The sequence below is a fragment of the Hoplias malabaricus genome, chromosome 3 (assembly GCF_029633855.1).
Source record: "Hoplias malabaricus isolate fHopMal1 chromosome 3, fHopMal1.hap1, whole genome shotgun sequence".
Lineage (NCBI taxonomy): Eukaryota > Metazoa > Chordata > Actinopteri > Characiformes > Erythrinidae > Hoplias > Hoplias malabaricus.
The window spans coordinates 38,887,854-38,902,779 of record NC_089802.1 but is presented as its reverse complement, the minus strand read 5'-3'; the positions used below and the strand labels follow the sequence as shown (position 1 = coordinate 38,902,779).

The following is a 14,926-nucleotide window of genomic DNA, read 5'->3' as shown; positions in this document are numbered from 1 at the left end:
CCCTGTGTCTGCGTGGGTTTCCTCCAGGTGAATGTCTGTGAGGAGTGTGGTATGTTATCCATGTGTCTGCGTGGGTTTCCTCCGGGTGAATGTCTGTGAGGAGTGTGGTGTGTTCTCCCTGTGTCTGCGTGGGTTTCCTCCGGCTGAATGTCTGTGAGGAGTGTGGTGTGTTCTCCCTGTGTCTGCGTGGGTTTCCTCCGGGTGAATGTCTGTGAGGAGTGTGGTGTGTTCTCCCTGTGTCTGCGTGGGTTTCCTCCGGGTGAATGTCTGTGAGGAGTGTGGTATGTTCTCCCTGTGTCTGTGTGGGTTTCTTCCGGGTGACTGTCTGTGAGGAGTGTGGTGTGTTCTCCCTGTGTCTGTGTGGGTTTCCTCCGGGTGCTCCGGTTTCCTCCCGTGCTCCAAAAACACACGGATTGGTGACTCAAAAGTGTTCGTAGGTGTGAGTGAATGTGTGAGTGTGCATGTTGCCCTGTGAAGGACTGGCACACCCTCCAGGGTGTGTTCCTGCCTTGTGCCCAGCGATTCTGGGGAGGCTCCTAACCCACCCGCACCCTAAACTGGATAAGGGCTACAGACAATGAATGAATGTGTGAATCTGGAGGTCCTACCAACACACACTGAAACAAGACCATGTTATATTCACAATGCAGAATTAATTAGCCCTAACCCAATTGATCTCTGTTTAATCCAGGTCTTAAATTCCAAGATGGCAGCTCTCTTGGCTCTTGGAACTGGTCCTGTGTTGAGCAACAAACAAGCAGCTACTACCGGACAGATCAAAATCTCTGTGTCCTACTCCAAGAAACTCACCGTTGTTGTTCACTCGTGCAGGTTTGTTCTTTCACCGCAGCTCAGGGACATTTTCTTTTAATTGATGGACATGCCATGCTCAGAACATGCTGTTAATGACGTTTTGTTATAAAGTTACTAAGGCATGCTCTGTCTGACCCTGAACTATACACACAAAGACAACCATTGGCACAGGAGCTGATGAATGCTTTTCTCTTATTGGCTCACGCTTGACAAACCTGCAAATAGTGTGCACCGTGTGTAAATGAAGGCAAACATGGGCGTATTTTTTAATTACACTCTCAAACAAACAGTCTCTGTGGTGGTACCCTCACTGGACCATATTCAGCAACTTTAGTTAGGATCAAAATTGTACCATATTATATAATAAGATTTTTAAGTTGCTTTGATTTCAAAAGCTCCTTTAATCTCCAGGACATATATATTCTGTATTTTCTCATATACTGTTCTTTATTCTCCACAGTTGTATAATAAAAGATTACTGAGATCCCCCTCTTTTTCTGGAGAAGAGAATGTAATGAAGCTTTAGGGAACACAACTGGACTTTAACAGCACTGCTGTACCTTTAAAGATACACTACAGTTACTGTGTGTAGAGTTACTATGTTCCTTTAGTGACAGTAATGTACCTTTCCAGTGTAAGACTCAGGGTAAACAAGGTACTCGCTGAAGTTTGTACATTATCCAGAGCGCTCAGATCTTTGCTTGTTTCTACACAACACAAAGTCCAATGTGTTTAGGAAAAACCAGGAACAAACACAGCCATTTAAAGTGATGCACAATGAAATGTAGGGGTGCTGTAAAATGAAATGTGCTGAATTCTGACTCTGCTGTTTTTTGTTTATAGAAATCTGGTTACGTCATCTAAAGAAGGACTGGACTCCTACGTCTCTCTGATTCTGCTCCCTGATAAAAACAAGGCCACAAAGAAAAAGACGGCCGTGAAGAAGAAAGATCCAGAGCCAGAGTTTAACGAGAGGTACAGACGAGTGTAGAGAGAGAGAGAGAGAGAGAGAGAGAGAGAGAGAGAGAGAATAAGAACTGTACACAGATACAGTACCTTTCCAGTGACAATGTATTTGAAGGACACTGACATTAAAAATGATGTCTTATTAAAGTAAATCATCTTGAATTCAGTTAGTGACTAATACTCAAAATAAGGAATTTATGAATATTTACTAGATGTAAAGGAGCAATCTGTAAGATATTTACTGTACTTATTCATAAAATGTCCGGGGTGTGATCATAGATTAAGGAAACAGTCAAAGCTGAAACACTGCTGCCTCTCACAGCATTGCTGAAGCAGTATATTCTCTTTGAGAAGTGCTCAGTCCGGGGTGGAGCTCCTGTGATCCCGCCCCTTAGGTCCTGCCTGTGTCCAGCCCTCTGTCCAATCATTTTACAGTTCACTGAGTGGCCAGGTTTACACAGTGTCCCACAGCCATGAAATGACCAAGAGAACAGAGCTAATGTTATATTTTCTCGTAAACGGACACGTGTAAGGTGGAACGAAATGTCTGACTACGAAAACTGTGGTTAAGATCTGCCTCCTGAACCACATTTATTGTGGAAGAGAAGATCAATAAGTAACACCAACCTTGTCTAGTCTAAATGTTTCAGGTGGATTTGGACAGTAAAGGCTTGTAAAGGGGGAGGGGAGGAGAGGAGGAGGAGGAGCGCAGGAGAGGAAGAGGAGGGGGAAGAGAGGAGGAGGGGGAGGAGAGGAGGAGAGGAGGAGGAGGAGGGGGAGGCAGACAGCTCTCTCCACTGTTTTAAAACTGCATTATAGTTCCGTTTTTAAACGCTTGGTGTCAGTGTTACAGATTGCTCCTTTAAGGCCATATCACATACTGATCACGTGAACTGATCATTTTGCATTGTTCAATTAAGGCAAAACATTAATATAAATTTATTTGTACGACACATTTCATATTTAAAGTAATTTAGGACATGCTCTGAATATGTTTTTATCTATCAGTCTATAAACGGGCCAAACTTGGCTTCTTTTTTCAGGGTTTTATTTCTGAGCTGTGTTTCTCATGTTTAAGGGTTTTCTTGAGGTTTTAATTCTGAATTTACTTTCTGAGGTTTCAGTTCTTGCATTTAACATAGAATAGATTTTATTTGAGGTTTGAATTCAGTTTGTTGAAGTTCTCTTTTTGAGATTGAGTTCTGAATTGTTTTCCAGGTTTGAGTTTGACGTGAGCGTGGATGAGGCTCGTCAGCGGGCGCTGGGTGTGTGTCTGAAACACAGCTCGTCGTTCATGAGCCGAGACAAAGACGTCATCGGTCAGGTCAGTCAGTCACTCACTCACTCAGTCAGTCAGTCACTCAGTCAGTCACTCAGTCAGTCAGACTCTCAGTCACTCACTCACTCAGTCACTCAATCAATCACTCAGTCAGTCACTCAGTCAGTCAGTCTGTCAGTCACTCTCTCACTCAGTCTGTCAGTCAGTCACTCAGTCAGTCAGTCACTCACTCAGTCAGTCAGTCACTCAATCAGTCACTCACTCAGTCTGTCAGTCAGTCAGTCAGTCAGTCAGTCACTCACTCAGTCAGTCAGTCAGTCACTCAATCAGTCACTCAATCAATCACTCAGTCAGTCACTCAGTCAGTCAGTCACTCAGTCAGTCATTCAATCAATCACTCAGTCAGTCACTCAATCAGTCACTCACTCAGTCAGTCTGTCAGTCACTCAGTCAGTCACTCAATCAATTACTCAGTCAGTCACTCAGTAAGTCACTCAGTGAGTCAGTCACTCAGTCAGTCACTCACTCACTCACTCAGTCAGTCAGTCAGTCAGTCACTCAGTCAGTCAGTCACTCACTCACTCAGTCAGTCAGTCACTCAGTCAGTGAGTCAGTCACTCAGTCAGTCAGTCTGTCAGTCAGTCACTCACTCAGTCAGTCAGTCAGTCAGTCACTCACTCACTCACTCACTCAGTCTGTCAGTCACTCACTCAGTCAGTCACTCAGTCAGTCAGTCTGTCAGTCACTCACTCAGTCAGTCAGTCAGTCAGTCACTCACTCACTCACTCACTCAGTCTGTCAGTCACTCACTCAGTCAGTCAGTCAGTCAGTCACTCACTTAGTCAGTCAGTCACTCAATCAGTCACTCACTCACTCAGTCTGTCAGTCACTCAGTCAGTCAGTCACTCACTCACTCAGTCAGTCAGTCAGTTACTCAATCAGTCACTCAATCAATCACTCAGTCAGTCACTCACTCAGTCAGTCACTCAGTCAGTCATTCAATCAATCACTCAGTCAGTCACTCAATCAGTCACTCACTCACTCAGTCTGTCAGTCACTCAGTCAGTCACTCAATCAATTACTCAGTCAGTCACTCAGTAAGTCACTCAGTCAGTGAGTCAGTCACTCAGTTAGTCACTCAGTCAGTCACTCACTCACTCACTCAGTCAGTCAGTCAGTTACTCACTCAGTCAGTCAGTCAGTCACTCACTCACTCAGTCAGTCAGTCACTCAGTCAGTGAGCCAGTCACTCAGTCAGTCACTCACTCACTCACTCAGTCAGTCACTCAGTCAGTCACTCAGTTGATAGAAACCTACCATGTTGTTCTTTTCAAAAACGAAAATTTCCTTCCACTTTTTAATAAATACTGAGCCCCTGCTTTTTAAAGTAAATATTTCTGCTATTTTACAGAATAACGTTCTTTATCCACACACGGTTATATTCAAAAGTTTGGGTGCACCCTGCAGGTTCTTGTGCACAGTTAATAATGGCACATTTTACATGTTTCCAAAATATTAGAAACAAAATACATAGAATTTGTGTGACTATTTTAATCTAAGATTTTATGTAGGGTCAGACTGTTAAATATGACCATAATTCACTTACTTTTTACTGGATTGCTCTGGATTTGTTGCATGAACCTGGTTGAATCACTGTGATCCACAGATTTCAGTAAATTTCCATGGTTTAGAAATGAATTCTAAATGAATCTAAATGATAATATAAACATTAATGAAAAATGTTATATCCGCACAGGTCCAAATAGATCTGGGGCAGGTCGACTTCGTCTCAGGTGTCACTGAATGGTAAGATATGGCTTGTACAGACATACACTGCACCTAGTAGCATGTCTCAGAATTAACCAATCAGATTAGACCTCCTGGCCCTATGTAGTACGGCCTGCAGACTGTGGAGTCGGGTGGGATTTAATATTGAGCACTGATTGAAATCCTGATGGTGCTTCATGTGGTAAAAACACATTTGATACTGAATAACGTAGGGTTGAGTGAATCTACAGCTGAAGCTGGACATACCTCATCTCTCAGTGCTACAATAATCAGCAGCTTCCAGTCATTTATTTACAGCAAGTTAATAAATGTTTCTGAAAGACAGAGTGTTAAAATGACTATTACTGCTGCAGCGGGAACTGTTAAAGAGCACATCGGGTTCAAACTACGTAAAGCTTTAGCTCATGCTGTAACTGAGTAAGGGAGTCCTCAAAGGTCATGTATTTGCATAATTTTTCCCTTCTTTTTAAGGTGAAAATAATTGTATTTGTATAAATATTCAAAACAATTTTTTTTATTATTGAAACTATTAATTTCAATTTAATTTTTACTCAAAATAGTGGGAAAACAAAGAGTGGTTTCAATGGAGGTAACAGGATTATTCATTCATTCATTATCTGTAACCAGTTCAGGGTCGCGGTGGGTCCAGAGCCCACCTGGAATCATTGGGCGCAAGGCAGGAATACACCCTGTCCTGGGCGCCAGTCCTTCACAGGGCAACACAGACACACACACATTCACACCTTTGGACACTTTTGAGTCGCCAATCCACCTACCAACGTGTGTTTTTGGACTGTGGGAGGAAACCGGAGCACTCGGAGAAAACCCACGCGGACACTGGGAGAACACACCAACTCCTCACAGACAGTCACCCGGAGCGGGAATCGAACCCACAACCTCCAGGCCCCTGGAGCTGTGTGACTGCGACACTACCTGCTGCACCATTAATGTTAACAGGATTAATGTTGTATTATTACAATAATATTTCCTTACCTCAGTAACTGAATTGTTATCTCAAGAAAATTGTGATCTCAATAAACAAACAAAAGGAGCTCATTGTTACGAGTAAAACAGTGAAAGTCATGACTTTTTGAAACCCTTCCAAAATTCAGAAAGAGTTCTTCATGATTGTTTTCATTCTCTCAACGTCAGGTTTGACCTGAAGGAAGAAAGCAACTAACGGACCGATGTTTGACCAACATCTGACCAAGGTTTGACCCTCCTCCAAGTTCAGAGATGCAACTCTTCACCTGATGCCTTTACCCTGCTCTCTTCTCCCTTTCTGCTCTTGTTAAAGGAGTGAGTGGACGGACTGAGAGAATAATATCGTTACGGTCCCAGTTTTGAGGTTTATATATATAATGAGATATGAGTGAGCAGGGGTCAGAGATTGTCCACTGTCCACTGCGGCTGTGGCTACGATGATGAATGTTCTGAAATGTTAATGTTTGTAGCACTTCAAGGCTGCATTAGACTTTTACATGAGAGACGTGAATGTTTTGGTGTCGCTGCACATACAGTGAGCTCTAAATGTCTGAGGACAGCCGTCGATTTGATGTTGAGAGGTTTTTGAAGCCGTTGCCATCAGAATGTTGTTTTTCCTCAGTGGACGAACAGAAAAATTCAATTTATTTCCACTTTGGAGATCCAAGGTTTTGCCTTGACAGTGCTGATTTATCAGAAACGAAACCTTTTATCTCCTTTTTTGTCTTTTAATTACATTGTGTTTTAACATTTATGCCGATCCAGTAGAAACAGTCAGAAAAAGACATTTACAGAATGATTTTTCCTTCTGTAAAGTTACTATTTCAGAGACACGTGGGTTTGTTAATCCCAGATTAAGCATCAGAATCGTCCTCAATGTTGTTTCCATGTCAGATTTTTGGAGCTCACTGTATTTATGGAGAAATTAAAGCAATATCAATAATTATTATGTTAAAAAATATGCAATTTGGACTGTTTTTGGGGACCACTGGATAAAAATCATTCAAGACGACACTGGTGTTTAAAGAGAAGCTCCTCAACACAGTTCTGAGCAAAACCAAAAAAATATGGATCTGATTAAATGGCCATTTTTGTTTGGCTTTCTCAGTGAAAATGATTGAATGTGTCGTTTACAGAGAACACACTTCTGAACACTTCATAAACAGTTTATCTGCTGTGTTTAGGACAATGGGGAAATATAATTAAAAGCCAGGACAATGGTGTATTTTGTGTTGTATGGTTTATTTTCCCACATGTCAAACTCAGAAGATAAACAGAAATCAGGCATGAGAACGTACAGAAAAAACACATTTAAAGCATATTTAGAGGATGCTTTATTACTTTGAAAATCTACATTTTCTTTATGCAGCTTTAGAAATAACTGAAAGTCCTCGGTGTGTGTCCAGAGCCTGAGAGCAACACCCTGGAGGAAGGACAATAAAATAAAGTGGACGTTTTCCTTTTTCCACATGTGAGTTTTGTAAAGTCATTTAGGGTCATTTTAATATCAGTTATTGGAATAATGTCTGAAAACTAATTGAAATAAAGCAGCCCCCCACTCACATGAGCAAATATCATGTCACACACTCCCTCCTCGTCTGATGCAGACAAATAAATGTTCTTCTTAATGACTGCTGCTCATATTGTTCATGAAAAGGCATTTGCGGAGGATAAAGAGGCGAGGTGTTTTAAATGCTTTTGTAGGGAATACACTGAGCATCGCACGGAGCAGTCAGTTTTGTCTGTTAGTTTCCAGCTAATTAATAAATTACAGACTTCAGTTTTCATGACATTTTAATAGTGTCTCAACTTTCCTGGACTTGAGTCATTTGCATAACGATCATTTGAAGTGGGAAAATATGTTTAAATTAATTCAAACGCAAGCTGCCTGTAAATCACCCTAAAGAAGTTTATAAAATCTCACATGGAAAAATGGTAGACTGCCCCTTTAAGAGGGTTTTGAGGAGAAGTTACATGGAGGAGGTAAAATAGTTCCATGCTTGGCCTTTTGTTTTTGCCTTAAAACTGAACCACGCTCGCACTTTTCTCTTTAAGCTCCAGCAGCAGGTCGTCCTACTCTTCACTGTGTAACTGTATCTGCTCCGTAGTGTCCCCTCACCGCCCAGAGGCGCACTAACCTGCTCCAGACGGAGGAGTTACTCTGACTTTGTTGCCTTAAACTTGCTTTTTTCCCTTGTGTTTACCATGAAAGGTGTTCTGAAATGTTAGTGTTTACATCCAGCTGCAATGCACTTCACCTTCAGTCTTCACTTCACTTATTTTATTAATAATGCACTTCACTTCTGCTTATTTTAATTCACCCACTTTTATGGCTGAATTTGTACAACTTTGGGGGAAGTAAGAAAGAAAATGTGGCCTGTGCTAAACGTAGTGCATTTTTCACCTCATCTTTGATTGTCACTTCAGTAAAAAAAAGAAACCCGAGGGGTTTACATTCACATCAAAATCACACATCCTCAAAATGCTCTCGAGATTCAGAGCTGTCCTTTCTACAGGAAACAGAGCTCCTTTCTACATATTTTTAAAACCAGGTGCAAAAGTTAAGAGAGAACCCGCGTGTTGTGGAATAGCCCTCAATGGTGTGCACCCAACTGTAAACACACAAGCTTTCTCCAAACGTGCCTCGGAAAATGACAGACAACTCATTTTAAAAACACAGGTAGAAATAGTCATTGTCCTGATATTTAGTATTGTCCTAATACCTTTGCCACTTGTTTCTGCTCAGCCTCTGATTGCCTTGTGTTTGTTGAGATTAAGACCACTTTTTTATTTTTATTTGCCTTGTGTTACAATGTGTTTCTATTGTGGCTTTTCATTCCTCTCTCTGAGTTTATATCTGAGGCCTTTGATTTAAATCAAGTGTTTATTGCTTTCTGAAATCTGACTTTTTATGTTTCTCGTGGTTAAGAGAAGCTCTCTGCTCTGAAGCAGTAGAATTCGCGCTGAATGCTTCCACACTTGTTTTTTTTATATAGATTTAAATGTAATATTGTGAAACTATGCTTCAGTGAAACAGCTGCAGATTTAAAAGAAATGTACAAGAAAATGAGAAAACACCAAAGAACCAAATGAAGCTGCATGTGTCCCAAAGGTTGTGTTCTGTTTTTACTTTTGCCTACAGCTCTACTCACTGTTCCAGCTTAAAATCACATTTACATTATCAATAAAACATATCAACCCTGTCCTCCATGTGTCTGCTCTGTCTTTATTTGGTCGTTAAAGGGAAAAGCCACCCGTTTTAAATGTGTTCTGCATAAAGAAGTGAACAAAAAGTGATGGAGAGTGGGTTTGTTTCGGTGGGAAGTAAGTCAAAATCTCTAGAGAGTTAAATTACCATTAACAAATCTATCAGCAGACTATTGATTAATTTAATCAAACACTCAGTTTGGCTCTTGATTATAGCTTAGAGATTTGTAGGAATTCAACTGACACCAAGTAAAGTGTTTTAAAAAGAGTCGTCAGTGGGTTATCGTTAATAAACTATTATCAGCTGTGGATTCTTACATAGTGATGATGTGAAGATGTTGAAGGAAGTCTCCGCTGTCACTGTCTGAAAGAATAACAGCATCGAACCCAGCACTTTGAGCTGATTGGGAGAGAGTTTCAGCTAATATGCCTCTTCCTAACAGCTGTAAATCCCCACTTAAGTAGGGGGTGTTGCAGGGAGACCTTCAAAATAAAGTGTTACTCAACTACTTTGTTCAACTTTAATGTACACAATGAGACACAGAATCCAGAATTTAGGGGGCACAAAATGTATTAGAACTTTTTTTTTTTTATTATTATTTCAATATTAAATGATTAATTATATTAAGTTAATCATCCATAGGGCATTATTAAAAATGGTGAAAACATAAACATCTAAGTTCCAACCAGTGCATTGCCTGATTTTCCTCCCCTCCTCTTTAGAAAAAATGGTAGTCTGCCCTCAAACTCAAGAGAAGAATCGTGCTGATTTTCTCCTGGTCTGAAACTCTGAGATGATGTGTGTGTGGTACAAACCGGATTTTAAAAAAAGTTGGGACATTAAACAAATTGTGAATAAAAATTGAATGCAATGATGTGGAGGTGCCAACATCTATTTTATTCAGAATAGAACACAAATCACAGATCAAAAGTTTAAACTGAGAGAATGTATCATTTTAAGGGAAAAATATGTTGTTTGAAAATTTCATGGCATCAACAAATCCCAGAAAAGTTGGGACAAGGCCACTTTTTACCACTGTGTGGCATCCCCCCTTCTTCTTACAACACTCAGACGTCTGGGGACAGAGGAGACCAGTTTCTCAAGTTTAGAAATAGGAATGCTCTCCCATTCAGGTCTAATACAGGCCTCTAACTGTTCAATCATCTTGGGCCTTCTTTGTCGCACCTTCCTCTTTATGATGCGCAAAATGTTCTATATAGGTGAAAGATCTGGACTGCAGGCTGCCATTTCAGTACCCGGATCCTTCTCCTACGTAGCCATGATGTTGTGATTGCTGCAGAATGTGGTCTGGCATTATCTTGTTGAAAAATGCAGGGTCTTCCCTGAAAGAGATGATGTCTAGATGGGAGCATACGTTGTTCTAGAACCTGAACATAGTTCTCTGCATTAATGGTGCCTTTCCAGACATGCAAGCTACCCATGCCACAAGCACTCATGCAACCCCATACCATCAGTGGTGCAGGCTTCTGAACGGAGCAGTGATAACAACTTGGGTTATCCTTGTCCTCTCTGGTCCGGATGACATGGCGTCCCAGTGTTCCATAAAGAACTTCAAATTGTGACTCATCTGACCACAGAACAGTCTTCCATTTTGCCACACTCCATTTTAAAAGACCCCTGGCCCAGTGCAAATGTCTGAGCTTGTGGAGCTTGCTTAGAAATGGCTTCCTCTTTGCACTGTAGAGTTTCAGCTGGCAACGGCGGATGGCACGGTGGATTGTGTTCACTGACAATGCTTTCTGGAAGTATTCCTGAGCCCATTCTGTTATTTCCTTGACAGTGGCATTCCTGTTTGAGGTGCAGTGACATTTAAGGGCCCGGAGATCACGAGCATCCAGTAGAGTTTTACGGCCTTGACCCTTACGCACAGCAATTGTTCCAGATTCTCTGAATCTTTGATGATGTTATGCACGATTGATGATGATAACTTAAAAGTCTTTGCTATTTTACGCTGGGTAACACCATTCTGGTATTGCTGCACTATCTTTCTGCCCAACAATGGTGGAATTGGTGATTCTCTTACCATCTTGGCTTCAGAGAGACACTGACACTCTGAGAAGCTCTTTTTATACCCAGTCATGTTGTCAATTGACCTAATTAGTGTTAATTGGTCTTCCAGTGGTTCGTTATATGCTCCATTTCTTTTTTCCAGCCACGTATTGCTACTTGTCCCAACTTTTTGGGGATTTGTTGACACAAAAAATAAATTTTGAATTAACATATTTTCCTTTAAAATGTTACATTTACTCAGATTAAACTTTGATCTGTCATCTATGTACTGTTACAAATAAAATATTGACATTTGCCATCTCCACATCATTGCATTCAGTTTTTATTCACAATTTGTTTAGTGTCCCAACTTTTTTGGAACCCGGTTTGTATTTATCCAGCCATTCACGTCTCCCTGTCTGGGTGTAGTAGTCTTAGTTTTACAATCCGTGAAGTGCACTACATAGCACTATTTCAAACGCAGTCCAGCCCTCTTGCAGATATTGCCAAAGGGATAAGGGTCAGGGTTTTTCACGTTTCTTTTAAGATAACTTTAACGTATTAATGTGAAATAAATGTTTAATAATAATAATAATAATGTTAAAAAAGAGTAACTTCATGGAGAGGAGGGGAGGAAGTTGAAGGAAGAGGAGGGATATAAAACAATAAAAAAAAATAGCTAAAAATAAACACTAATAATCAGAGTTCCTCTGGAGTCTTATTCCCATTTACAGCCTTTAGAGGGAGCTCTTCTCCAGAGAGTTTTTACCCTGGGTGTCAGTAGAGGTAACCCAACTACTCTCCTTCAAACAGTGACCTCAGATCATTACCTCATTTCATATTAGCCACACCTCACACTCAGTGGCGCCACCTAGACCCTGCAATTTCACTGAGAACCTTCCATATTTATCAGCTTTAGTTCTCCATCAGACCCAGTGGAACTGGACGGATTAAAGGTGAATCCCATTTCACACTTTGCCCCTATCACTCAGTCCTACCCCTCCGATTCCCCTAGGGTTGGGGGTCTCAAAGCAACACACACACACTCACACCTACAGACACTTTTGAGTCGCCAATCCACCTACCAACATGTGTTTTTGGAGCGTTGGAGGAAACCGGGGCACCCGGAGGAAACCCACGCAGACACAGGGAGAACACACCACACTCCTCACAGACAGTCACCCGGAGGAAACCCATGCAGACACATGGAGAACACACCACACTCCTCACAGACAGTCACCCGGAGGAAACCCACGCAGACACATGGAGAACACACCACACTCCTCACAGACAGTCACCCGGAGGAAACCCATGCAGACACATGGAGAACACAACACACTCCTCACAGACAGTCACCCAGAGGAAACCCACGCAGACACAGGGAGAACACACCACACTCCTCACAGACAGTCACCCTGAGGAAACCCACGCAGACACAGAGAGAACACACCACACTCCTCACAGTCACGTGGAGGAAACCCACGCAGACACAGAGAGAACACACCACACTCCTCACAGACAGTTACCCGGAGGAAACCCATGCAGACACAGGGAGAACACACCACACTCCTCACAGACAGTCACGTGGAGGAAACCCACGCAGACACAGGGAGAACACACCACACTCCTCACAGACAGTCACGTGGAGGAAACCCACGCAGACACAGAGAGAACACACCACACTCCTCACAGACAGTTACCCGGAGGAAACCCATGCAGACACAGGGAGAACACACCACACTCCTCACAGACAGTCACGTGGAGGAAACCCACGCAGACACAGGGAGAACACACCACACTCCTCACAGACAGTCACCCGGAGGAAACCCACGCAGACACAGGGAGAACATACCACACTCCTCACAGACAGTCACCTGGAGGAAACCCACACAGACACAGAGAGAACACACCACACTCCTCACAGACAGTCACCCGGAGGAAACCCACGAAGACACAGGGAGAACACACCACACTCCTCAAAGACAGTCGCCCGGAAGAAACCCACACAGACACAGGGAAACATACCACACTCCTCACAGACAGTCACCCGGAGGAAACCCACGCAGACACAGGGAGAACACACCACACTCCTCACAGACAGTCACTCGGAGGAAACCCACGCAGACACAGGGAGAACATACCACACTCCTCACAGACAGTCACCCGGAGGAAACACACAGAGACACAGGGAGAACACACCACACTCCTCACAGACAGTCATCCGGAGGAAACCCACGCAGACACAGGGAGAACACACCACACTCCTCACAGACAGTCACGTGGAGGAAACCCACGCAGACACAGGGAGAACACACCACACTCCTCACAGACAGTCACGTGGAGGAAACCCACGCAGACACAGGGAGAACACATCACATTCCTCACAGACAGTCAACCGGAGGAAACCCACGCAGACACAGAGAGAACATACCACACTCCTCACAGACAGTCACCCGGAGGAAACCCACGCAGACACAGGGAGAACACACCACACTCCTCACAGACAGTCACCCGGAGGAAACCCACGCAGACACAGGGAGAACACTCCACACTCCTCACAGACAGTCACGTGGAGGAAACCCACGCAGACACAGGGAGAACACACCACACTCCTCACAGACAGTCACGTGGAGGAAACCCACGCAGACACAGGGAGAACACATCACATTCCTCACAGACAGTCAACCGGAGGAAACCCACGCAGACACAGGGAGAACACACCACACTCCTCACAGACAGTCACGTGGAGGAAACCCACGCAGACACAGGGAGAACACACCACACTCCTCACAGACAGTCTCGTGGAGGAAACCCATGCAGACACAGGGAGAACACACCACACTCCTCAAAGACAGTCAACCGGAGGAAACCCACGCAGACACAGGGAGAACACACCACACTCCTCACCGACAGTCACCCGGAGGAAACCCACGCAGACACAGGGAGAACACACCACACTCCTCACAGACAGTCACCCGGAGGAAACCCACGCAGACACAGGGAGAACACACCACACTCCTCACAGACAGTCACCCGGAGGAAACCCACGCAGACACAGGGAGAACACACCACACTCCTCACAGACAGTCACCTGGAGAAAACCCACGCAGACACAGGGAGAACACACCACACTCCTCACAGACAGTCACCTGGAGGAAACCCACACAGACACAGGGAGAACACACCACACTCCTCACAGACAGTCACACGGAGGAAACCCACGCAGACACAGGGAGAACATACCACACTCCTCACAGACAATCACCCGGAGGAAACCCACACAGACACAGAAAGAACACACCACACTCCTCACAGACAGTCACTCAGAGGAAACACACGCAGACACAGGGAGAACACACCACACTCCTCACAGACGGTCACTCGGAGGAAACCCACGCAGACACAGAGAGAACATACCACACTCCTCACAGACAGTCACCCAGAGGAAACCCACGCAGACAGGGAGAACACACCACACTCCTCAAAGACAATCACCTGGAGGAAACCCACGCAGACACAGGGAGAACACACCACACTCCTCACAGACAATCACCCGGAGGAAACCCACCCAGACACAGGGAGAACACACCACACTCCTTTTTTGCATAAGTGACAGATCCCTTAAACGGCTCGTTCTGAAAACGGACTGAAACTGGTAAGAACAGAGCTTGTGAGATCGGTTTATGTGAGAGTGATTTTGTGCAAAGAACTCTATGAATATGTTTTGTAGACAATAGACCTAATCTAACTTGTTTAAAAAGAAGTACATGTCCCCTTTAAGGAAAACTGAATTCTGCCTTCTGCCATAAAACCAAGCAAATTTCTCATGAGAGAAATTAAACCAGATATGTCTTCACTAACTGTATGTTATTTAACTT

The 14,926-nt window shown here is 43.4% G+C and overlaps 1 protein-coding gene across 1 annotated transcript in view; it reads left to right on the top strand.

Moving 5' to 3' along the window:
• Window positions 1-9,028, top strand: part of esyt1b (extended synaptotagmin-like protein 1b) — a 59,674-nt gene extending 50,646 nt beyond the window's left edge. Inside the window, exons 48-52 of the mRNA XM_066665113.1 lie at window positions 692-831; window positions 1,657-1,788; window positions 2,998-3,103; window positions 4,815-4,864; window positions 5,999-9,028. Of these exons, the coding sequence (XP_066521210.1) occupies window positions 692-831; window positions 1,657-1,788; window positions 2,998-3,103; window positions 4,815-4,864; window positions 5,999-6,026 (456 nt within the window). The 3' untranslated portion in view covers window positions 6,027-9,028. The remainder of the gene's footprint in view (window positions 1-691; window positions 832-1,656; window positions 1,789-2,997; window positions 3,104-4,814; window positions 4,865-5,998) is intronic.
• Window positions 9,029-14,926: the final 5,898 nt, after the last annotated feature.